Source organism: Cyrtonyx montezumae, unplaced genomic scaffold, assembly GCF_038088225.1.
Source record: "Cyrtonyx montezumae isolate F1298 unplaced genomic scaffold, pur_monq_1.0 scaffold_10, whole genome shotgun sequence".
Lineage (NCBI taxonomy): Eukaryota > Metazoa > Chordata > Aves > Galliformes > Odontophoridae > Cyrtonyx > Cyrtonyx montezumae.
The window spans coordinates 42,391,125-42,416,557 of NW_027071826.1; the positions used below are offsets into that span (position 1 = coordinate 42,391,125).

Genomic DNA, 25,433 nt, shown 5'->3' on the forward strand with positions numbered 1-25,433 from the left:
TCCTTTTGAAATGCAGGTGATGCTTGAGTTGTTTTCATTTGCTTTCTGGGGAGAACAGCATATGCAGATAGCACTGCTGGCTTTTATGGACAGTCTTGCCTTAGCCATCATTGGGAGTTTGCTGCACTTTCTTCACAGTGTCAGGACAGGGCCTCTTCACCATCTTACAATTCATGGATTCATGCTTGTTTTCCAAGGACCAGATTTTCCTTTCTTCAGGCTGCTGCGCCACGTAGCCCATCTATTTCCAGAGCTGCAGACCACAGGGTGGAAGGCAATGGAGCTGGAATAATTGTTGCATCTTCAAGAAGTATCTGTCCCTTTCTTCACCCTCTCTGTAGAACTTGGATCTTCACCATGCCTGTCTTTGCATCATTGCCACAGTCTCTGATCTACTTCAACTTCTCCCTCTTCTTTTTATCGCTAAGAGCGAAGATTTAACTTTTTGTATGTTTTCTATTTTTACTGTCACTTCCCTCATTCAGTCATTAACAGACTGAAATCCTCTGACCTGCTTCTGTGACTACGTTATTCATATCAGAAATGTTGAACACATGGAAATTGGTAATAGCAGGTAGCAGATGCACTGAAAGAGGATAGATTTAGATTAGGTATGAGGAGAAAATTCTTTAATGTGAGGGAGTGGAGCACTGAAAAAGATCGCCCAGAGCAGCTGTGAATTTCCAGTCCCTTGAGATGCTCAAGGCCACAGTAGATGGCATCCTGGGTAGCCAGATAGGGTGGAGGTGTCACTTCCTGTGGCAGGAGTTTGAGACTGGATGGGTCTTTGAGGTCTCTTTCAGCACAAACCATCTCATGGCTCTATGATTTCTTGACCGTTTTCCCTCGGTAGGAAGTAGGAATGAGTTGCTTGAGTCAGTGCCTGTGTGGGAACTTCTTTGAAGCTCTCCTACTTTGGGCTCTGTTGAAGCACTCCAGTTAAATAACAAGAGCAGCATAGCATCTCCATGTCTTTTGTGAGGAGCAGTAACATTTCTTTTTAAAATAAGTAAATAAATAAATAAAGCCTTGTCACGCTTTACCATCTCTTTCAGTGGAAGCTGTTTAAGGTTGCCACAAGGTTCATGGGCAGGACTGGTGCAGAGCAGCCAGGCAGGATTGCTGCTGAGCTCGTGGGGTGGTGACCCACCTGGGCGAAGACTGGGAAACATGGCTGTGGAACTGGATGAGGTGATGACAAGCTTCCCAGAGCTCTGCCTGGGGGCACTACCCATAGGCTGTTCTCAGCCCCTCTCCTTCTGGGCTTATGGCCAGGTGATGAGCTCATGGGGAAGGCTCGTTCCCCAGAAACTGAGATGAATTACTGGCTCATCTCAGTGCTGGCATTGTCACAGGAGGTTTCAAAACTAGACATGGAGAACATGCTGGTCTGGCAAACCTGAACTTCTAGTTCCCGATGGTTTGGGATGGCCTGTTATGTCAGTAGTTTATGTTGTTACACCGTAGTATATGCCAAAGATTAGCAGAGAAATACAGAATATGGAATTGCAAAGATCATCAAGTCCAGCTGACAAGTGTGTTAAGAACGTAAGGGTTTTTGTGTCATTTGCTGCATTTAACTGTTATTGCAGTAATGTCACTGACTTCCAACTGTCAGCACGCTCTTCTCTTCCGTGGCTGAGAAGCTGCATGGCTGCCTTTTGGCACCCAGGCTCCATGGATCCATTTTTGGTGTCAGACATGCGCTTTATGTCAACCGTGGTGAAGTGGTAACAGCCAAATGCCTTGTGAACTACAAGAAGTATTTTGGAGCCCTGACCAAACTACACAGATGTTGATTTTAGCAGCTTAAAAAAAAACCCAACCAACTGGATTTATTTTTATATTGACTGCTCAGTTGGTGAGCTGCCTCTAACAGGACGCTCTGCATGATCGGTGCTGTTTCGTAAGCTGCATGCGGTGGTGAGTACTGTGTGTGCCTGAAGTCTTCCCCTCCAGTTGGATTTTATAAACATGTTTTCCACAAAGGGAAGAGGGGAGGCTTCTTGTGTGAGCGATTTCCTCAAAGGGAAAACAGCCGTTACGTTTTCTTGTTTATACATAATGGTGCTTTTGCACAAAATAGCAAAAATTCCTGTGAGCGTTTAGTTTGAGTAATTTTAGGAGTTATCAACAAACAAAAAGGAAGGGAAAGGTTATGTTGTAATTTAAAATAGATTGCTTTAATACTCCTTAGAAACGCTGTGTGTCCTCGTGCTGTACTGCAGAACTGTGAAGGATCGTGGAGCCTGGGGAGACATGTTTTCAGTGCCTTCCCAGCACTGGATCAGTTGCTTCTTGTTTCTCTGAAGTTTGCTATTTCTTGACTTGATTGCGTGGGATTTCAGTGGAAGGGAAGAAGTTAACAGCAGTTGTGCTTTGGGGTCTAGAGATGCTGTCTGAAGGTAGCGGGAGTCCAGGGATCTGCCAGCAATGTATGTGGTCAGGGAGTGTCCCCGCAAGGGCTTGCCAAGGGTGAGTGGGTTTGGCTGCTGTGTCTCCCAATAAACCCATCACAGTGGATGAAAGAATGAAAGTGGTGTGGGGAGAACCTCTTTCAAATATGTATTTTCCTAGGAGCAAGGGCATTGATCTGGTCTGGGTTAGTTCTCCTGAGCATGGGGCGAGACCTACGCAGTACATGTCATCTCATTTTAACTCTATTTAGATGCCTGCAGCTTAGGGATATAATAGCCCCACAGGCTATTTTTGGCAAGTCTTCTGCAGACAAGCTGTATCTCATGGCTAGTAGGTTTTTAGCTTCCTACCTCTTATTTTCATTGTCTGTCCCAGTGCCTTTATATCACAGGACATTTGATGTTGCCTTATTTGCAGTTTATAAGGATGCAGTCCCACTGTGCCAAGGAGAGCATAGGCTGCTGGCAGCGTATACCCCAGGCTCAGCATCCTGCCTGTTGCATGCTGAAGTGAAGAGCAATCATTTCTGTATCTTCCTGTGCTTTAGTTAAAGAAATGTAAAATGCTTCTCATTCTGAAGCAGCCAGAAGTCTGCTCCTGAGCTCTGTGTTTATGCAGTTTCTTTCCAGGCTTATGCATTGCCCAAAGAGGGGGATTTTTCTTCTAGATTTTTGGCCTTTATTTATAGACACTGGAATGGAAGATGAAGGAGAAAATAAGTTTTCAATTCCCACAACGGCACATGGACTTCTGCATTCTCTAACTTCTTTCTTTTTATTTTTTTTTAAAGAGGTCAAGTAGAAATCATTTAAATAGCAAAGCTTCTAAAAAAAAGAGAAAAATGCATGCGTCTTCCTTTTTAAAATCTCTTTTTTTAATTCTTTGTGAGATCTAAGAATAGCAGCTGCTGAGGCACAGTGTATGTGTGTGTTTGGGGGTTCAGCATGTGTCGAGCTACGGTTTGGCACTGCTTCTCTCCCTGCTGCTCTGTTCCTGTGCACGTGTCTGCGTCACAGAGCGCAGGTTGATAGCCTTCATGTCTTTAATTTTTTTTTTGTCACCGCTTAAAATGGAAAGAAATACCAATTTTTGAGGCTATCATAACGACAGCTACACATGGGGCTCTGTTGTCTGAATTGCTTCAACTACTGGGCTGCAAAGAGTGTGCCTGCTGGGATAGAGGGGTTTGGGGCTGCCAGGGAAGGTCCTGCCACTCAGCCAGGACAGAAAATGGCTGAAGCACAGAGCCCTGTGAGGGGAAAGCAGCTGGGGACATAACACTGGGTGGGGAGGAAGCTCGCCCTGAGCACACTGAGTCAAAAGGGGAATGATTTTCCTGTTGTTGGGTTTCTCCATTACTGCCTACTCCTTCCACACTGTGCTGTCCTTCCTCTGCCATCTGTAGAGATGCACAGGGGATGACGATGAAGCCAACCAACCCCTGAGCCAGCTGGGGATCCATCTCCCACTGTGTTGCTAGCAGCACAAAATCTCACCTTGTTCCCAGTGAGCTTCCTTCCTTTACACATCGTGTACAGCCTGCACAATACTGATGGCACCTTGGCCACCTTTGCTCACAGAAACACACTGTGGGGGGCACCAAATGGGATGGAAAGCTTACCAGCTCCTTGCTTCCTTTGCAGTGAGCCTGCAGCAGGAACCAGCTCTTGTCCAGACAGCAGTGCACCAGGGCTCCTGAGGGCTGAGCTGTGGTGAGCGCATGGTCAGGAATCATTGCAGCCTGCGACAGAGTGCTTACTTCTGGTTAGATGCCCAAAGGGGAGAGCACAACTTTGGCTGAACTGATGCATCCTGGCACCTGAGATAGGCGCAGGTAAGGGCAGCGTGCCTTACATCACCACACTCTCTTTGCCTGATGTTTCAGTCAGATCATCCCAAAAGCAATTGTGTGCTGCCTGTGGCAGTGAATCATTCAGACCTGTGCTGGACAGTCCTTTATGGATTATCCTGTATGTTCTGTGGTCATCCAGGATGTTCTGCTTTTGGGATGCCTGGGACAACACTACTTGCATCATCATGCAGCTTGTACTGGAGACCTACTCAGCTGTCGCCAGTGCCCCTGCTAAAGGAGGGGGACGTGTTCATGTAGAGGTGGCTGTGGTGTTATGATGCATGCAGATGCAGTGAGACCGGAACTGATCTGAGTTGTTTGTGACACACCTGTGAGTCATGGAAAGTGATCTACAAGCAGTCACTTGCAGAGACCCCTCAGCTGAATCATTTACCTCCTTAAGATTCAACTGACTTCACACTCCGTACACTATTTAGAAAAAAAATTTAACATGCCTGTGTGCTCTTTGATTTGTTGTAGTCAAGGAAGTAAACATGCAAACAGGATCTCCTGTATCTTGTGTTCATCCTGCCTGGTAGTTAATTTCATTCCTGAAGCCATTATTGACTTTGTGAGCACAACTCCAATTCCCTTTTCTGCAGCATGGCTTTGCCAGATGAGAGATCAGCAGCGAGCAAGGATGGACACAGATCTGTGTGCTTCAGTGAAGCCTTCTGGGGCATTCTGAGCATCTTGCAGCCCACTGCATACAGAGCTGCTGTGCCATTGAGGCTGTGCATCACAGGGCTCTGCTCCAAGTGCTGCCCTGGGACAGGCAGCCAGAGGTCAGCTCTGTGCAGCATGTTCCTGCAGGAAAAGTGCAGGCTTGGAGCGTGGGCAGCCTAAGGTTTGACATGATTTGATTTGTTGAAATGTTCTTTTAAAATAGAGTGCAGAACAGGAACAGAGACCTTCTAAGTTTCCATGGTGGTGGATGCAGTCGTCAGCTACATATCTTTTGACTATGTTCCACAGCAGTTTCAGTTTGATACAGGCCAGCAGGTTGTGATGTGTGCCAAAATGTGCCTTTGCTTGTTTGTTTATTTTTTGCACATTCAGGACTCTGACACATTTTAACCAAACTCATTTCTTAGGGTAACAGTTACTAGCGATTGCCCTTCTCCCAAGCAGTGATTAGAAGCCCCATTGCCATGAGTGCAGTACTGTAAGAGCTGAGGCAGGCCTGCAGGTTTCTGAGGTGTGCCTTGGGGTGCAGTGTGTGGAGGAGGGGAAATCAGTTGGTTGCAGGGGGGCTGTGAGCATTCAGCGGAGCCTACACAGGGAGGGTTAGCAGCAGGGTTCAGCTTGTGCAGGAAATTGCTGCTTAAAGTGGTAGGCTCAGAAGAAAATTCTGTTTTTCTCAAGCTCAGCCTATGTGAAGGAGAGTGCACAATATCCCTGCAGCTTCTCCCTCCAGAGGCTGGGAATTGCTTTCTGCCAGAGATCCCACAGAAAACTGCTATGCAGGGAGGTCTCTGAGTTGCCAGATCTTGAATCGTGGCTGAAGTGAATTTCTTGTGGGGCATCTCAAGGCATAGAATGTCCTAGAATATCCCGAGTTTAAAGGGACTCCTGAGGATCAAGTCCAAAACGTGCTGATGTGGAACTCCTTGTGATCCTCTGTGAAGCTCTGCATTGCCATCGGCCAGGTCTTCAAGGCCTCTGCTCCAGTCCTTGTACAGATACTGCCACCATTTTCATTTCTGCTGTATGCAGGTCTGTGAGCTGCTCTTGCATCCTGATGGAGCTTAATGGGACTTCCTCCTTGTTTGTATTCATCAGGCAGGGGTGAGAGAGCACCCAAAGGTGTGCAGGTGTATCTTCAGAGCCCCTCTGGAACAGGTGGCAGCATCTGCTTCATCTGCAGGTGCTGGAGAGAGCCAGGCCAGGGGATGGCTGATGGTGTTAAACCTAATGGGGTCAATTCAGTGAGCAGAGCCCAACACTATTCTTTCTGGCAGCAGTAATATGACCAGAGGGAAATCTCAATGAGTGAGATTTACCTTCAAGTCAAGGAGTATGGAGTGTAGATATCAATATTTACCATTAAATAAAGTGATGATGATTTCATGGAAAAAAAACAATCTGAGATATCTTGGGAAGGATTATAACAGTAAGTGACTCTGAAATAGCAATGTTTGCAAAAAGTCATGGGGATGCAGACAATTTCTGGCTTCAGCCAATGCCTGAAATCCCACGTGGCAAGCTAGCAAGGGGGAGGTTGTTAGCATCTATGAGAGACTTGGATATTTTATGAAGAGTTTGGGTTTGCTGATGGCTAGGCAGTGTTCTGCATGGGTAGGCAGTACATTTACAGAGAAGCAAGGTTAGTATGGGTGTGTTCCGGGTATGAAGTGCAGAACTGGCTGCTTTGCACCAGTTCAAGGTTTCTAGCTGCTGGGAGCCTTTTGCGGAGGCTGAAGCCAGAACACATGTGGTCTTGCTGCTTTCTTCTGCTATGTATGCCTTCCTTTCTTAACAAACAGCTCTTCCTCTGGTTATTCTATTACAGTGTGTGGTAGAAATGTTCAGAATACTTTCCACTTCGTGTCTTAAAACAATTGCACATTTAATTTGACATACAGTTTATTCTTCCCTCCAGCCTGCAGAATATTGTATTTTTATCACCTTAAGTAGCTCATTTGAATTCTCTAGCTTCATAACAACCCAAAAGTGATGTAAGAAGGTGTGGCACAAGAGCAAGTTTCCTTGGATTCAAATTTCTCTGAAGGAAAGCATGGGAAGCAGTGTTCTTCCTTCCATTCTTGCTTCCCCATTCATCTCTAGTGGCTCTAGTGGTCTGATCTGTAGTGGTCCTCAAATTAATGAGAACCACGCAAGCAAATAAAAAAGGGCATCACCATTACCAGATGGATCTGTGAAGTGAAAATGAGGAAGGTAATCCTTTTCTTTCCATACTGTAGCTTGCAGAGGGTCAGGATTCGTTGTGTACTGTGTTCATCTGCCCCCAGCATGTGGCAGGACCTGCACGACCCACTCCTGTGCAGCACACATGGGCAGTCAGTGTGCTGGCCACGTGGTTTGTTTTGTAATGTCTTGCAGGAGCCTGTCCAGCTAAGGGTCCCATGTGCTCCTTTCAAGCCAGACAATAAATCTCTGGGCTGTATTATTAAAGTCATTTAGCTTTCAGATGCTCTGGGTAAATCACTGGATAATTCATTGTGTGGCAGTGGGGAGGATAGTTTTAAGGCTGTGATGGCCCTTAATAGCTTTTTCCCAACCCTGCTGAGTCCTTTTACAGCCGGCAAAATAGGCAAAAATCTCCTTGGAGCAGACAAAAAGCAACCTAACAAGCTATTCTAAGAAGGTTTGTGTTCTTCATAATGCTGAGGCATCAGGGAACTGATGCTAGTTCCCAGCTCCCTCCCTACTCCTCAGATATGCATGCTTCACTTGGGACCTGTTGGCTGGCAGAGCCACAGCCGTGTGAATGATAACATGGCACGACTTCCAGTGCTTATCCTGTCTGCAGCTAAAGGATTTCAGAATTCATCAGTGCTACTGGTTTGCACGTCTTAATTTTAAAAGCTTTCTGTCTTCTGTACAGCATGTGCAGAGCAAAGGCAGAGCTGCTGTGTAGACAGAGATTCTGCTAGCTCCAGTTCAGTTGTTTCCCAGCACAGAGTGAGGAGCTGGCAGCTGTTCATAGGTTCATAAGGTTGGAAAGGACCTACAAGATCATCTAGTCCAACCATCCTCCTATCACCATCCCTACCCACTGAACTACTAAATCAAATCCCTTAGCACCTCATCTAAATGCTTCTTGAACAGCGCTAGGGATGGTGCCTCAACCACCTCCCTAGGCAGGCCATTCCAGTGCCTGACCACTCTTTCAGAAAAAAAATGTTTCCTCAGGTCTAATCTAAATCTTCCCCGGCGCAACTTGTGGCCATTCCCTCTCGTCCTGTCATTATTTATCAGGGAGAAGAGGCCCACCCCCTCCTCACCACAACCCCCCTTCAGGAAGTGGTAGAGTGCAATAAGGTCTCCTCTGAGCCTCCTCTTCTCCAGACTAAACAATCCCAGCTCCCTCAGCCGCTCCTCATAAGACTTGTGCTCCAGACCCCTCACCAGTTTTGTTGCCCTTCTCTGAACACGCTCCAGGGCCTCAATGTCCTTCTTGTAGTGAGGGGCCCAAAACTGAACACAGTACTCGAGGTGCGGCCGCACCAGAGCTGAGTACAGGGGGATGATCACCTCCCTGCTCCTGCTGGCTACACTATTTCTAATACAGGCCAGGATGCTGTTGGCCTTCTTGGCCACACTGCCGGCTCATATTAAGCCGAGCATCAACCAACACCCCCAGGTCCTTTTCCTCTCTACATTCTTCAAGCCATTCTGCCCCAAGCCTATAGCATTGCATGGGGTTATTGTGGCCAAAGTGCAGGACCCGGCACTTGGTCTTATTGAACCTCATCCCATTGAGCTCAGCCCAGCTGTTCAGCCTATCCAAATCCCTCTGAAGGGCCTCCCTACCCTCAGGCAGTTTGATACATCCTCCCAACTTAGTGTCATCTGCAGACTTACTGAGGGTACACTCAATTCCCTCATCTAGGTCATCGATAAAGATATTAAACAAGATGGGCCCCCAAACTGACCCTTGGGGGACACCACTCGTAACAGGACGCCAGCTGGACTTAACTCCATTAACCACTACCCTCTGGGCACGGCCCTCCAGCCAGTTCTCCACCCAGAGAAGAGTGAACCTGTCCACGCCACGGGCTGCCAGTTTCCTCAGGAGAATACTGTGGGAGACCGTGTCGAAGGCCTTGCTGAAGTCCAGGTAGACTACATCAACAGCCTTTCCCTCATCTACCTGTCTGGTCACCCAGTCATAGAAGGAGATGAGGTTGGACAAGCACGACCTGCCCCTGGTGAACCTGTGCTGGCTGGGTCTGATCCCTTTATTGCCATGCACATGTCGTGTGATCTCCCTCAAGATCATCTGCTCCATAACTTTCCCTGATACCGAGGTCAGGCTGACAGGCCTGTAGTTCCCCAGGTCTTCCTTACGGCCTTTCTTGTAGATGGGAGTCACATCGGCAAGCCTCCAATCTTGTGGGACCTCTCCAGATAACCAGGAATGCTGATAGATGGCAGAAAGTGGCTCGGCAATCACCTCTGCTAGCTCCCTCAGCACCCTTGGGTGGATCCCATCTGGCCCCATGGACTTGTGGCAGTTCAGATGGAGGAGAAGATCTCTGACCGTCTCTGCTTGGATCACAGGGGGTGCATTATGCGCCCCGTCCCGGACTTCCAGGTCAGGGCAAGTACCGTGTGGACAACTGTCCTGTCTATTAAAGACAGATGTGAAGAAGGCATTGAGAACCTCAGCCTTTTCCTTATCATCTGTGGTTACATTTCCTGCCTCATCAAGTAAAGGAGAGAAATTTTCCTTAGTTTTTCTCTTGCTGTTAATATATTTGTAAAAGGGTTTCCTGTTCTCCTTTACAGCAGTAGCCAGTCTAAGTTCAAGCTGGGCTTTAGCATTTCTAATTTTCTGCCTGCAAGTCCTGGCCAGTTCTCTGTAGTCACCCCAAGTAGCCTGACCCATCTTCCAGAGGACATAGACTCTCTTTTTCTCTCGGAGTCTCAACAAAAGTTCCCGGTTCATCCACACTGGTCTTTTTCACCTCCGGCTCGACTTACGGGACTCCGGGACTGCCTGCTCCTGTGCCTTTAAGATTTCCATCTTGAGGAGCATCCAGGCTTCCTGGACCCCTTTACCCCTCAGGAGCAAGTCCCAAGGGACCCTTGCAACAAGTGTCCTGAACAGGTCAAAGTCTGCCCTCCGGAAGTCCAAGGTAGTAGTTTTGCTAGTCACCCTCTTGACGTCACCCAGAATAGCAAACTCCACCATTTCATGGTCACTCTGGCCAAGACAATCTCCAACCTTCACATCTCCTACTAGTCCTTCCCTGTTAGTGAAAAGTAGGTCTAGCAAGGCATCTCCCCTGGTAGGCTCTTGCACCAGCTGTGTCAGGAAGCAATCATCCACACATTCTAGAAATCTCAAGGACTGCTTCCTCTGCGCGGTATTATATTTCCAGCATATGTCAGGGAAGTTGAAGTCCCCCATGAGAACGAGTGCTGGCCATCGTGCAACATCTACGAGTTGTTTATAGAACACCTCGTCTATTTCTTCAACCTGACTAGGTTGTCTATAACAGACCCCCACCATGATGTCACTCCTAAAGACTATCCCCCTGATCCTTATCCATAGGGACTCTACTTTATCATTTCCAACCTCAAGCTCTTCAACATCAAAACACTCTGATATAGAGAGCTATGCCACCACCCTTTCTTCCCTCTCTATCCCTTCTGAAGAGCTTGTAGCCATCAATCCCAGTATTCCAGTCATGGGAGAGGTCCCACCATGTTTCTGTATTAGCCACAAGGTCATAGTTAGCCTGCCTCACAATGGCTTCAAGCTCTTCTTGTTTATTGCCCATGCTGCGTGCATTGGTATAGATGCACTTCAGCTGAGATATCTGCCTCACCCCTTTCTCCAGCACAGCCTCCTTAGGCTCTTTACTGGTGAGCCCTGTTTTATCCCCTTCCCCCATCACAGCTAGTTTAAAGCTCTCTCAATGAGTCCAGCTAGCTCCTGTGCTAGGATTCGTTTCCCCCTTTGAGATAGGTGCATCCCATCAACAGATAACAGGCCAGGAGCCGAGTAAACTGCCCCGTGGTCAAAAAACCCAAAGTGTCTGTCTCTACACCAACCTCTCAGCCAGTTATTCATCACCTGTGTTTTCCTAGCCCATTCTGTGTCCTTCACCGCCCCAGAAGGTATGGAAGCAAACACCACTTGTGCTCCCACCCCTTGAACTAATCGCCCTAATCCCCTGAAATCTCTTTTCATAGTTCACAGACTTCTCTGAGATATTTCATTGCAGTCTGCCTGAACTACGAGTAACAGGTAGTAGTCGGTGGGGCGTATCAAGTCCGGGAGTCTTCTAGCAATGTCCCTGATCCGAGCCCCAGGGAGACAGCACACTTCCCTGCGGTTTGGGTCTGGTCTGCAAATGGGGCCCTCAGTTCCCTTGAGAAGGGAGCCACCCACTACGATCACCTTCCTTTCTTTCTTAGTAGCAGCAGTCTCAATGTGCGGAGGTGACTGCCTTGCCATTGGTGACCTCCTGCGGGAATCTTCCTGCACTTCACCCCTTACCACCTCTTCAACATCCAATGCTGCAAATCTATTGCTTAGGGGTATCTGGGGACACTGGGGAGGCAGAGGGGGAGATTGCCCACGGTACAGAGCAGGGTACCGAGCAGGGACTCTCTGCCAGCCCTCCCTGTCCCTCAGATATCCCCCTTCTGCCCTACGGGGACAGGTCAGGGAGTCCACCACCAACTGCGAGGGATCTCCCCGGTGCCTTTCTCTCTGGCGCTCTAGGGAGCTCCTCCACCAATCTCCCGCTCACAGTCCCTGATGGCCCTCAGTCTCTCAACCTCCTCTTTCAGTTCAACCACCATGCTAAGCAGATCTTCCACCTGCTCACACCTCGCACAGGAGAACTGCTTAGCACCCTCATCCAGCAGTAGCAGGCTCTGGCACTCCTTGCAACCAGAGACCTGTGTAGCCACGCTTCTAGGCAGACCTTCTGTCTGGGTCGCCACAGCCTTTTTAAGGCAAGCCCTCTGTCTAGTAGAGACCATGGCACAAAAAAGAATAAAAACAAATAAATGAAAATTTGAAAGTAAATAAATGAAAAATAGTTTATAATATATATATGAATTGTAATAACTTAAAATAAATAAATAATAATAATAATTAAAAAGTATATATATATTAAAAAAAACCCACAAACAAACAAACAGTGGGTAGTGACACTTCGCTGCCCCCCCTGAGCCCTATTCAGCTGAGGGATGTGGCCGAGGGCGCTGAAACCCTGGCAATGCGTACGCGTCGTTAACGCCTCGTTAACGTCTCGTTAACGTCTCGCGAGAACAGCCTACAGGTCCGGCCGCTCTCACTCGGTTCCCGACAGACTGGAACCTCCCGAAAACCCGCCCTGTACCCCAATCAGCCACTGCAGCTCCCGCTGTGCTGATTTCAAAGCCGTTGATCACGAGGACTCAGCTGTGCTGCGTGCATATGAGTTCCGTGTATGGAACTTCTTTTTGTATGGAGACTTCTCAATATCTGTGTCATGTTATCTTTCAGATAAGGCTGGGAGCTAAAGTTGTCAGCAAAGCTTTTCCCTATTAGCTCTTTCTTACAACGTTTCTTATACTGTGTACAGGTTTACTTATCTCTTTCTCTAATATTTTTTTTCTTCTGCTTTACAGCTTCTGACATGAAGAAAGATATAGACACTTTAATAACCCAGGAAAAAGCAGAGATCATTGCTAAGTATGAGAAGGTACCAACCTCATGTTTTCCCCAGTATGCTGGCTAGAGCTGAGGCTGTTTGATCAATGGGTCAAACGAGGATGCTTTGAAGGATTGCCACAGCAGCCCAGCTCTTTCTGCCTGCCCATCCTCTCTCACAGACTCTTGGCTGCCATATATGCTCCATACAGTCATGGAGGCCCTGGGTTTCCAGTGCCTCAGTGTCCCTGCTAAAACCAGGATGGCTCGTGCCCAACAGCATTGCCTGCTGTGATGTACAACCCTTCCCAGCCCGTAGCAGAGGCACCCAGATAAGCCGAATGGTCTGACCCTGTAGACTTTTCCCTTGCTTGTGTTGCATTTTTTTCTCTTTAGAGTAGGCTTTGGTCTGTCGTGCTGTTGCTTTGTGCTTTCTAGCATGCAGGCACTGGGGGGGGGGGGCAGGTTGCAGGCACTGGGGTATTTCCATTTCTGATGTGGCTCATTGACCTTCCTTCTGCTTTCAGGGCAGGCAGGCGGGAGCTGCGATTGACCCATGGGAAGATGCTGATTTCACGCTGTACAAAGTTACTGACCGCTTTGGGTTTCTGCAGTAAGTTCTGCTCTCCTCTTCCATCCTCTCCACACACACCCTACTGTCCCTATGGCTAACCTGCCACCCCTTCCTTTTCCAGCGAGCAGGAGCTGCCAACCCGCACCGCCTTGGAGGAGAAGGTGAGAGCTGTCATCTTTGCCAGTGTGGGTACTGGGTTCTTGTAACTTCATCTGGGGAGGAGTGATCCTTGTTTTTAGTGATTTGAGGCTAGCTGAACCTGGAAGGATTTTTTTTCTGGTCAAGGAGTGGTCCTTTTAGGAATTCTTTCTGCATGTTAAGCCTGTGTCTCTCCTTGTTTTATACAATGCTTTTTTAATGACTGAGTATTGAAACTGGCAGCTCTGGAGAACACCTCTGGGTTACTCCTGTGAAAGGTGTTTTTATGCAGCTAAGTGTAAAGTTCAGCTATCAGAAATATAAACTGAAAGCGAAGGAAGTCTTATTCTTTCAGAAATCATATCCTAGAGCTTTTTTTCTTAAATTTATCATGTCTTTTTTCCTCTCCCACCAGCAAAAGCAGCAGGAAATTGAGCGTGTGGACAAGTGGCTGAAGATGCTCAAGAAATGGGGCAAATACAGAAACAGTGATAAGGTAAGGTGCAAAGAAAGAGCACATGCAAGGAGGGATGCACTGATGACTCCTTTGAATAAGACAAGCTTTCAGAAAGTTAAGAGAGAAACCAAAGATAAGTGGAAAATATTCTACCTGTTAGTTAGTCTTCAGTATTTTAAATCTTTCCTTGTGTTGTCTGGCTTACTAGTAGAGGGAAAGTTCTGTTTAGACTTAAATACGATTAGAAATCCTAATTGCTGCCTGCATGTTTGCACTAACACCTGTGCAAGCAGGAGCACGGCAGACTTGTTTGTGTGCCCAGCTGGGTCCCTGCAGCACACTGCAAGTTACTTGTGTCTGCAGCACCTGTGCATAGTGTGGACAGTGCAGTGGGTACAGTGCAACTGATGTTTCTCCTGGTCTTCTCATTGGAAGACTCCCAGGGGTGAGATATATCAGTCTCGGATGTGACCTAGATCTTGAGTTTTGCTCCTTGCTTTGCCTGTGTGAAGCCATTTGGCTGCTTGCTGAGCCTACTAGATGGTGTTCACCCATCTGTGCAGGACACTTGTGGAGGCATTAACCTTCCGCGTTGGGTTTGACATTGTAAGTAAACTGCACCCAACACCAGTGCAAAAACAAATTAATTTTAATGAATAGTGTTCGTAATCAATTCCTAGAACAGACCTCTTAAAGCAAAAAAGCCTCAAACCTGATGGTAGACTTCAGACCCTGAGCACAATCAGAGGCACTGTGCCTGACCTGCCTGCATTTAGAAGCTCCATGTGTTCGCCTCCTCAAAACTTTCTCCAGAGGATGCCAGTGCAGCTACTGGAAGCTGCAATGGGCAGCCTGGAAACAAGCATCCCTTTGCCTGATCACTGGCAGCCTAGAGAAATTTTAAGTTCACCCAACCAAAAAACACCAGTAGTTTCCTCTTCTGTTAAATAAAATCTTATTTTTTTACAGCAAGAATGGGACTGGAGATGAGCTTGGGATATTTTAGTCCCTCTTCTCGTTTCAGTGCTGTTATAATTATTTTGTTCATCAGTTCTGTTCTGTGGGCGGCAAAAATGAAGGCTCTCCTGTGGCCTTGACTTCTCTAATTAGAACTTAGCACTAATTGTTCTGTGGCCTTGTGGATACAATACCAAATTCCAGCAGCGTTCAGGGAATCCCAGCAGGCCCCTCTGTTTTGCAGCGTGCTTAGCACACCTTGGCTCTCCTGTGTCAGCTCACGTGGGCAGGCATGCAGTTCTGGAGGAGCACAGGACTAACCAACTGCCTTGGTCCCTTGTCCAAGTGATGGAATTCCCATGTCTAGCCCCGGGGATGATCACAGGAAGCACCAAAGAGCAGAATTTGTACGATTCATCTGCTTGCTGGCTTTCAGCTGAAGGTTGGAGAGGCACTCGACTGACTGTCCAGCAGCAAGCCACTCGCAGGTCAGAGTGTAAAGGAATAAATGACATTGTTATTTATAACAGTCTGTGAACGGTCCCTCACTCCAGGACACAGAAGTGGCATTGTCCCCTGTAGGACTTGAGCCCTGGCAGTCAGCATCAGCTCCCCCAGCGGCTGAGGCACAGTGTTTGGCGGCAGCCTGGGAGAGCGTGAAGCCAAAGAGCACAAAGCAGCTTTGAGTTGGACCTGGCAGCCTGCTGACAGGAAGCTCTGTGTGCTGCTGTTACCATCAGAGCTACCCTGTGGAGCTCGGTGCAGAATGGCAAGGAGAGAAAGCACGAGAAGCACAGAAAAGTACCTTCACCTGGTTGTGTTTTCCATCCCTGTCAGTCCCTGTCAGGCTGTCTGCACTCTTAGAGCTGTGCAGCCCCATGCTTCTTCGGGAGCACAGGAACTGCCCAGTGGTTGGTGTCATCGTGAGCTGATGGTGGACACAACTCAGAGGTGGAATTTAAAGGATTGCAAAGAAGTCTCTGACGTTATCTTAAGAAAAATTCTCTTACTGAAGTCAGGAGCCTTCTTCTTGTCTTTGGCTTTGACACAACCTGTCCAGAGGGACTGTGGACTCGCAGTGCAGCCAGCTACTTTTCAGCATTGGCATGGGGCTCAGGTTGTTGTCTTGGCTTGTCTGTTGTGAAATGGGCAGGTCACACCTTTCCCAGCTCCAGATGGGCACGGGCTCCTGCAGCATGCAACAGGTAGCACTGAAAGCTGACCCAAGAGTGCCCGCAGGGGCTTTCTTCTGGAAAGGAGAAGGGCCATGGTGTAACCATCCCTGCCACCTCCAAGGAACACTGCACCCTCCCTGGGTGGTGCAGTGCTCCCTGTCTCCCAGCCTGGGTGACATTAGTTCAGTTTCCAGCATGAATTCGCACCTGCTGCTGGCCCCTGTCAGTGTGATGTGGTTGCCACAGACTGTAAGAAGCAAGGAGCCCTCAGTGGACAGCCTCTAAAATCCCCCTAGCCCAAGGTGGCCTGCCTATGCCTCAAGTCACTCTTGGTATAACCTGTTTCAAGATGAGCAGCAGATAGGATTGTCTTAATGAAAGCAATGCCCTGGGGCTCCTTGTGCTCAGCACCACGTGGGATCTGTCTGCAGAGCTGTTTGTAGCTTTGGAGTTTGGATTTCAACCAGAAGCATCAGTCCTGTGAGACAGAGCTGGGGAGAGGATGTGACCTGAGTGCCATGTGCATGCTGCTTATTGCATTAGGACTTTGGAGAGGGATGTCTTTGGCTGGGGATGTCAGGTTCGTAGCAAAGGCTGTCTTTGCACACAGGCATGGCCCTGTCTCTGTTAAAGGTCACTGAGGTACTGGGTTCTTAATCCGATGCGTGCTGACAAAGCGGTTTAGGATGAATCAGGTTGTTGTAAATCTCTGTGTTTAATGGCCCAGACCCCCATCAGGGAGTAATCTACTAGGGACAGCCTGCAGACCTTTGTCACGACAGGGTTGGGCTGAGGCAGGCTTCCTCCCTGCTGTGCTGCTGCCAGCAGCAGTATCACAGAAACAGAAAGGGTTCCACCATTGAAGCAAATGGTCCCTGCCTCAGCTGCTGCACTGTCCTCATGTTGTGCCACCAGGGCAGTGGAGATCTCCCCAGATGCTGGGTTTCATCTCTCTCTTGAAAGCCATGGAGCCGTTACTTCAGCCCGCAGCACCTCCACCTGTGAAGTGGGATGGGGTTTGTTCTCTGTGCCCTCTTTGGCTAGGCCATGGTCCTGGTGCTCTTTTCACAGCTGCTAGCATTGAACAGTTTATTAGAGCCAAAAGATGGTGACTGGGAGGGCTCTTCATTTTCACATGGAGCAGCAGCTGCTGTCACCTGCACTGCCATCCCCACATAATTGCTGCTGTTAATGATAACTTCCCTGTTTTCCTTCAAGTCTCACGACAAAGGAAAATTGCTCATTTTCCCTCTGCGTGACTCACAGCACTGAGGTTTTATCACTTGCACTTCTGGAAGTGGTGGGAGGAGGAAAGCCTTTGAATAAATAGCAGAGAGGCATTTTAGTTCGTTTCCATCTCAGCATGTTTTGTAACTCCCTTGTTTCTGCCGCACTCTTGTGCAGAGAAAATCATTAGAGACGCTGACTATATATGCCACACTTGTTACAGCATAACAGTAACAACTCTGAGAATTCAAAACAAAATAATTTTCTTCCCACAAAGCTGAGCATCTTGCTCTACCTTGGTGGCTGTCAGCCACTCTCTCCTAATGCTTTGGAAACAAACAATTCATGGGATGATTGTTAACTAAATGGGTACGTGCTCCATTTATTTTCATCCTACCTCAGCACGTGCTTCATAAAGTTGTGTGGCAGGCACTTGTGGGCTCCTTGTTGCCCAGAAAAGTGACGGATGCACTGTCCTTGGAGACATTCATGGTCAGGCTGGATGGGGCTCTGAGCACCTGATCTAGTGTAGATGCCCCTGTTCGTTGCAGGGGAGTTGGACTAGAAGGCCTTCAAAGGTCCCTTCTACAGTGCTACAGTTTTCCTTCCCAGTTTGACTTTGGTTGAGTGGTTCATGTAATCACATTGTTCCATGTTCACATGGTGCTTCTTCCATCCTGGTTTTGGCAGATCTTGACGTAGTGACGTGCCCCTCAAATAGAGGCCATTGTTGGGCAGGCTGGAGGTCTCTTCCTGTGCACACATGCAGGGAGCTGTTGCCATCTGGGCAGCTCTCACCTGGTGTTAGCTGAGGGTCTCACAGAGGGCTTCTGTATGGTGTGGTCGTTCAGGGTGTGCGTAGGACGCAAGCAAGACTGCCTGGAGCAGTGAGCAGCAGATCTGGGGCAGGACCTGTGCTAAAAATTCACGTGAGAAGAGAGGAAGCTGATGGTGTGGGATGTGCCAGGAAGGAGAGGTGACAGCAGCAGATGTTCTGCTTAGCCCCAGGGATGCAAAAGCAGGTCCGTGACCAGAAAACCTCCTGCTGATACTGTGTGGTTTGACATTTCCCCTTGAGTCACAGCCCTTCTCTTGCATGATGCTTATGGAAAGAGAAGAAGGATTTGAGGGGAGGTCAGGTAAGTTTAAGCCAGGCGGCGTGAATGGATTGTGCTGAGTGGGGTGTGGAGCTGCTGCTCTACCCAGTCCTATAGGGTCCTTCAGTCCCTTTACAGGACTGAGGGGATCCCTGCATCCTAACGTAAGCCCCCTGCAGCTGAAACCTGGGCCCATGCAGCACGTTCTTTAGCAGCCCTGGGGTCTCCAGGAACCCAGAGGAACACTGCAGTTGGTTCTGTAGTGCAGCTGCAAGATCTTTCAAGGGGATGGGATAAATGCAAGCATGGAAAATATTCAGACGTAAGGCACTTTTTTTTTTTTTCATTTCAAGTTCTTTTAATGGAGAAGTCAGGGATGGAACAAAACGCTCTTTTTTCTCTTTCCCATTGAAATTTGATGGTCTGTTCAGATTGAGAGGGCCTTATGACAAGAAAAAGGGAAGAGGCATCTGTGAAAGGCATAAAGCGAACACATGGAGGCAGAAAGGGGGACACTCACACATTTCTTTGATCCCTGTCCTTGGTGAGGGATACACATGGGCTGTTACATCCTCCAGCATGAGAGCCCTTGGTGTAGCCTACCACTTGCCTTGCCACATCCATCTGCTTTCAGGTGTTTCTGTGCACACATCTCTGAGATTCTTGGGGTGAGGGCTCCCCTTTCCAAGGGGAAATGTATTTGACTCCCAGTTCCTGTGAACCCAGGTGAGTGGCCACATCGAAGGCTTGCAAAGCCAAGGATACTGCTTCTGGCCCCAGGAGACATCAAGAGAGGAGTCTAAGGGCAGGCAGATCAGCTATGTAAGAGCTGTGAAGCATTAGAAGTGCATCCACCTACAATGGGGATGGTCCATGCCCATCTCTTCTAGCAACCTCAAAAGTATGAGATGTGTCTGGATTTTGACAGAGTAGATGTCTTTGGTGGCTGCAGGTGCCCAGCCCACCCAAAGGACTGGAAATGGCTCTCTGAGCAAGAACAGGCAAGGGGTCCACTAGCTGAAGGCTGCTGTTGTGCCATGCCACTAACAGTGCATGCCTTTTCCTCCTGGCAGATGTGTCGGCGAGTATACAAAGGCATTCCGCTCCAAGTGCGAGGCCAGGTCTGGTCGCTCCTGCTGGACGTCGAGAAGATGAAGAAAGAAAATGAAGGAAAGTATGAGGTATGGGACCAGCACGGGAACAAGTGGGGAGGAAGGTGCCTGGGTTGCTGTGGTGGGGCAGAGTGGACGAATGGTGGATGTAGGACCCATTGAGAACATGGGAATCTGTATCTGCGGTGTGCAGGAGGGAAGTGGGAATCCCAATGGGGAAGCTTCTGGGGATGGAGGGAGTGCAGCATGCGCTGTTGGCCAGGCTGAATCCCTGCAGTGACCTGCTGAGACTCCTAAGAAGGAAAGGCTTAAAGTTAGCAAGGGCTGACAGAGGAGGATAAACTCCTTATCCATATGGATGTCAGGTTGGGGCCTGCCGGCCAGCTTCTTGCCCAGTGTCCTGCTCCCATGTGTTCTGTGGAAGCAGCTGGCAAAGTTGCTGTTGGAGTTACTGCATCTTTGGCAATGAGAGCAGACAGAAAGCTCAGTGAAGGTGCTGGCTGTGGTTCCCCAAGCTGCCGGTCTGTGGGGCAGCCCAGAGCTCTCACAGCAGCTAGCTCCAGGCCTCTCTGTGGGCTTCAAAATGTTATTCGTGGCATTGTGAAATGTGCAGCAAGGTCAGAAGCCTTGAACCAGCCTGCAAGGAAGTCAAGAAAGCCAATTACAGTGGGGTGAGGACAGGTCTAGAAAGCCTTTTGGTCAGTTTTTTGACTTAGATATGTGGCTGGAAATTGTTGGCAGGCATTGAAATGGCTTGGATTGAAGCTGGTGTATTCCTTTTATCTTCAGTCATTATTATAGCAGTACTGTCTTTGAAATCTTTATTAAAAATCAATTTCCATTATTTCTTCTGCAGATAGGAGCAAGGTCCTACTTGCATTGCTTCCAATCAGAGCTCTTCATCCTGCAGACTTTTCTGTGGATTCCTTGGTATTGAATAAGCAATTGCTGTGGCGTGCATTGAACAGAAATTCCAGCAGTGGTGCTTGCTGTATTGCTTTTATTTTTCACATCAAACCTTAAGGCTGCTTTACGCTGCCTGGCTTCCTTTCCTACCTCGTTTCACAATTAGCTTGCATTAGTGTAGCTCAGACTAAGCAGGCTCCTTTGCAGGAGGGATGGCACACACTCTCCTAGCAGGCCCCAGCTTGCCCTTAAGAGCCTGGACACGTTTCTTGTATCAGTGACCAGAGCCACCTGTGAGCACTAGGGTGTTGCAGAGGCTGTTGCCTTTTGGAGGCAGAAATTAAAGCTCCACTTCCAGGAGGTGCAGGCACTTCTGAAATCTGTGCCTATTGCGCAGGATGAGGCTAATTCTTATTACAGCCAGTCAAGCATGGATGTTAATAGTGAAGTGCTGCTGGGATGGAGTCACATGAGGGGGCTTGGGGAACACGGGCTGGGATCACAAGAAGCAGGGATAATGAAGCTGCCTATAATAATGTTTCTTATCACGCTCCCTCCCAGGAAGCTGTTGCTGTGCGGGCAGGGAAACAATCCTAACAAATGAAAGTCACAAGGAGTTTATCTGTGCTTTGGAGGGGAGTCTGCAGTAAGCGGGGAGCTTCGGGATTAATAGGCTGTGCTGTACTCAACCCCCTTAAAAGCTCATCTTAATCCTCCTCCTCTTTGGTGCCACCTGCCGCTAGCAATTATCTCTCTTGTTAATTAGCTCCAGAGGCACATCCTGGCAGAGGGGTTTTGCTTTCAGGAGAGTCTGAGTCACTCCAGCCCCTTGACCTGCAGAGAGTGGCCCCAGAGCTGCTGCATCTCAATGAGAACAGACTGTGGCACGAACATCCCATTGGCCTTGAGCACTTGCACTTGGAGAAGTCAGAGGATGCCAAAGTACAGTTACAGGCTTTGAGAGAGATGTCTGTGTAGTTCTGGTAGGAAAAAGTGGAGAGAAAAGTGGGGAAATCTGAACTCAAGCAGTGATACGTGTGAACCATTGCGTTACTTCAGGTAGACTATGCATTGTGAAGGGCAGGCTGAGATGCTGAGAGTACTGGACTTGATACACGGAAATGATAGCATTTATCTGACCATCATTCCATTGTCATGTTTGTTACCTTGCCTTGTCTAGTGCAGGCAGTAATTCAGAAGCAGCCCTGTGCTGTTGCTCCTCCATACAGTTGTTCTCATGGTCAGACTTAAAATTCCTGAGGGGGCATTGGCTGTGCCTGTCCCCACTGTGCTGGATTGGTGCCATGGGCTGTGCAGGGCTGGAGGGCATTGCCTAAAAGCCTCCTGAGCACCAACAGACATGTGGCATCATCGCTTCACTAGGAAGTCTGTCCCAGTGTTTGACCACCCCTATTGTGATAAAGAAATGTTTCCCGATATCCATATGTCCACTCTTGAACTTGGGAGTGCACTGTTGGTTCAGGTGGGCTTAGCTTTCAATATGATTTGCTTCTGGTGTTTTTTTGGTGGTTTTTTGTGTGTTTGTTTGTTTTGGTTTTTTTTTTTTTTGCAGTGGACTTCAGTCTTTTCTGTGTAACACTGCCTTAAATGATTAACTAGCATGGAGAAATGTGAGGAGGCTCAGTTTTGAGCTTAGCTTCTGGTCTGGACTTGGCCAGTTCCTTAAAATTTGCACCAATCCAAGCAATGTCCCAGAACTGCTTTTCTAGGATTCCTGAAACTTAACGTGATTCTCTTCTGCATGGGAAATAAGGATCACTTCCCACAGGAACCAAAGTCTTAATAGTTTTTACTTCATTATGACTGAGCCTCTGAAGAGTTCGGTGCTGTTGGTGTGCATACATCTGTTTGTTGGCTATGGGTGTGCACTGTTTGTCAAGCACCAGCAGAGGTCTTGAAGCTTTGTTACAGCTCAGACAGAGAGTGCCATGCTGGGTGCCATGAAGAAGCCTGTGTTGTGGATGCGGGGGCAAGCAAGAGGCTGCACAATGGGACAAGCCAGATCAGTGCTGCCTCTGCACTTGCAAGGGGCCTGGGGGCTGGAAAAACGTGCTGGCCCATGTCCCACTGTGCAGGCACACACATGCTGTTGAGCTACAGCTGCTCTGCCTTGGTGAGAGGGTGAGGTTGTGCTTAGTTTGGTGGCTGTTCCCATCCCTTCACGTCCAGGTCACTGCTCACTGCTGGGATCGCTCCTCAGTGGCTCTGCATCTCACAGGCTGCCACTTCTACTGCGGGGAAATGGCTACGTATCAAGAGGTGCAGGCTTAGATGATATCTGACCCCTTCCTCTTGTCTGCCTCTCTCTCCCTTCCAGCAAATGAAACAGCAAGCAAAGTGCTGGTCCTCGGAAATCAAGCAGATAGATCTGGATGTTAACCGTACCTTCCGAAACCACATCATGTTTCGGGATCGCTATGGTGTGAAGTGAGTACCGCTTGTAGGGCACTCAAGGTTTGGACCACGGGCATTGGGTTCCGCTGTTGAGCCTCTCCTCTTGGGCAGATCCACCTTGGACCATTTCTGGAGCCTGGCACATCAGCCTGTTGCAGTGCCTTGGCCCTGGAGGTGCTGGGCTTGCAAGTGCAGAGGGCTTGGTTTGGGGTGGCCCAGGTGGTGGGGAGTCCGTGTGGAAGAACAGGATGCAACATACATGTCCTCTGTGATGGATGGGTTTAGAGAGCTGCCTTATATGCAGCGTGCATACCATATGTGCTGCACTGCATATCCATACAGTGATGACTCCCTGCTAATGGAAAGGTGACATTGTTTCCCCTGAGATGAAAGCATTTGGTGCCTCAGTGGCTTCCAGATCACGGGAAAACTGTCACCCCGTGCCAGACCTGACACACAGGTGTGTTGAGCTCAGTTTGTGTGAGCAGCACGTTTTAATGTCCTTTCTTTCTCCACAGGCAACAGGCACTGTTCCACGTCCTGTCGGCATACTCAGTTTACAACACTGTAAGTAGTAAGCTAGTTCAGTTGCAGTCAAAGCCCTGTCCTGATATGTGTATATAAATCCAGCAGGTGTGTGTATCTCAGACACAGTTTTGCCAGCTGATGTTCTAATGCTGGTGTGTGTGGACTGCTGTGATGCTTGGGCAGAATGGGCCTGAATTGGCTTCTAAGTGCCCTGCCTCCATTGCAGGGGCCCCAGGTGACTTTGGGTGGCAGCCAAAGGAACAGCTGCTCACTGACCTGTCTCCCAGCTCTGGTGTCCTTAAAATCCTGGGTAAACCTTTTGAAGGTGCTGTTCAGCAGATAACACAAATTCAAAGGGATTTTCAAAGGCCTGGCTCCGAGCTTGGCTCTTGTTTCAGTCTGGGTAAAGGAGGAGGAATCGTTTGTTTGCTGGTTTTAACCATCATGTGGAGGTGCCTGAAGATCTTAAAGCCTTGCAGGTGGGATGGTGTAGACCATATGGCAGACACTGTAGGCATATGGGAGCTATAAACTGGAGAATAGACAGCAAATACCTGGAAATTGGGACAGACCTTGGAGAGAGGATGGGAGACAAGGCAACCTGGGCTTTTCCTGACATCAGAGGGGCCCAGGATGCATGTGCTCCCATCTCCAGGTCTTCCCCATGTGCCCCTTTTCATCAGCGTAACGAATTGTGAGGGTCTGATGGGGTTGCAGAGAGAACCACAGGCAGCATGCAGCACATGTGCCCCTTGGCTCTTGCAGGAGGTGAGCTACTGCCAGGGGATGAGTCAGATTGCAGCCATCCTGCTGATGTACTTGAACGAAGAAGACGCATTTTGGGCACTGGCACAGCTGCTGACCAACCAGAAGCATGCAATGCATGGTAAGGATGGCCAGGATGTGGGCAGTAGCTCTTGCTGTGGAGCTTACTGAGTGGAGGCTGTGTAATTTGGCCAGGAGGGGCTTGTTTCTCCTCAGCTATTTCCTTAAAGTGAGCGTAGCTTAATTACATGGCAGCATAAACTGAGCGTGGAGCTGAGCTCTGCTCCAGGCAGACAGGCTCAAGAGAAGAATGTAGTTTATCAGCTTCTAATGCTCTATAATTAACACCGTTACAAACATGGTATCTCCTCTCCCAAGTGCCTTGCCCCTGGCAATCAATCAACTCAAGCTCACAAGTTTTTAAGAAGTCTAATACAAGTACATCCAAGAGCACTGCACAGCACTTTGGTTTTAATATGCCGTGAGCTACATGCCCTTAAGTTTCTATGAAGATGCAATTGCACTGAATGGGCTTGTATTATTTTGCTTCAACTGCACTGAAGTTTCTTTCATCTTGTGGTTAGCAGTCCTCTGTGCACAGAGGGCGATTTCAGATGTGGAAGGCCAGCCCTAATGGTCTGACAGCTGTGGATGGCTCTGTGAAGAAGCCTGCAGCCAGCCTGGTCTTGCTTTGATGCTGTCTGCTAAAGCAGTGCTTTATCTATGATTCCATAGTTTTGGGGTGCAAAGCAGGAGGAAGCCTGTTAGAGGCTTGCCAAGCACATCTGCCTCCAGATAGCAGGCTTGTGCTGTACTCATGCTAGCACAGAAGCACAGGGGATGAATATCTACAACACAGGGCTGCCCCTGTGCCCGCTCCCCCCCAGCTCCTCTAATTTTTTCCTCTTGTATTTTCTCACTTAGGTTTCTTTATTCCTGGATTCCCAAAGCTGCAGAGATTTCAAGCTCACCACGAGCAGATTTTGAGCAAACTCTTCCCGAAACTGAAGAAGCACATGGTATCTCTTTGTTAACTGTCTTTCCACACAAAAGTCACACTTAATGCCAAAGCAAGTAGTGTAATGCTCTGCCAAATGTACGCACAACAGAACGTATTTCTAACCCTATGCTTCAGCCACACAGGGGCGAGTATTTAAGTTGTTTTTTCCATGAATCTCACTGAGGGAAACAGCTACCATTTGCTTGCTGGTTATCATTGGTGCAGGGACTGCCAAAATCTGAAGGCTGCACAGGTTTGAGCAGCTGGCATCACATTCAAAGGCTGGAGGGGTGTCTACAGGGTATGTCAAGTGCAGTTGAAGGCTGGAGAGACTGTTCTGTAACACCTGCTCCCTTTTTCCCCTCCTTGCATTTGCTTAAGACATTCAGTATTCATTGGTCAGGCTGCTGAGAGCTTCTGGTGCTCCCAGGGGTTCAGTGGCACAGCTCCAGGAATAGCTATCCTCTGAGA

The 25,433-nt window shown here is 48.5% G+C and overlaps 1 protein-coding gene across 1 annotated transcript in view; it reads left to right on the forward strand.

Moving 5' to 3' along the window:
- The window catches only part of LOC136060510 (USP6 N-terminal-like protein), a 67,371-nt gene that overhangs the window by 36,657 nt on the left and 5,281 nt on the right, over positions 1 to 25,433 (forward strand). The window contains exons 3-12 of the mRNA XM_065755100.1: positions 4,062 to 4,252; positions 12,590 to 12,663; positions 13,139 to 13,224; positions 13,307 to 13,346; positions 13,739 to 13,819; positions 19,310 to 19,417; positions 22,593 to 22,702; positions 23,188 to 23,236; positions 23,963 to 24,083; positions 24,887 to 24,981. Of these exons, the coding sequence (XP_065611172.1) occupies positions 12,598 to 12,663; positions 13,139 to 13,224; positions 13,307 to 13,346; positions 13,739 to 13,819; positions 19,310 to 19,417; positions 22,593 to 22,702; positions 23,188 to 23,236; positions 23,963 to 24,083; positions 24,887 to 24,981 (756 nt within the window). The 5' untranslated portion in view covers positions 4,062 to 4,252; positions 12,590 to 12,597. The remainder of the gene's footprint in view (positions 1 to 4,061; positions 4,253 to 12,589; positions 12,664 to 13,138; positions 13,225 to 13,306; positions 13,347 to 13,738; positions 13,820 to 19,309; positions 19,418 to 22,592; positions 22,703 to 23,187; positions 23,237 to 23,962; positions 24,084 to 24,886; positions 24,982 to 25,433) is intronic.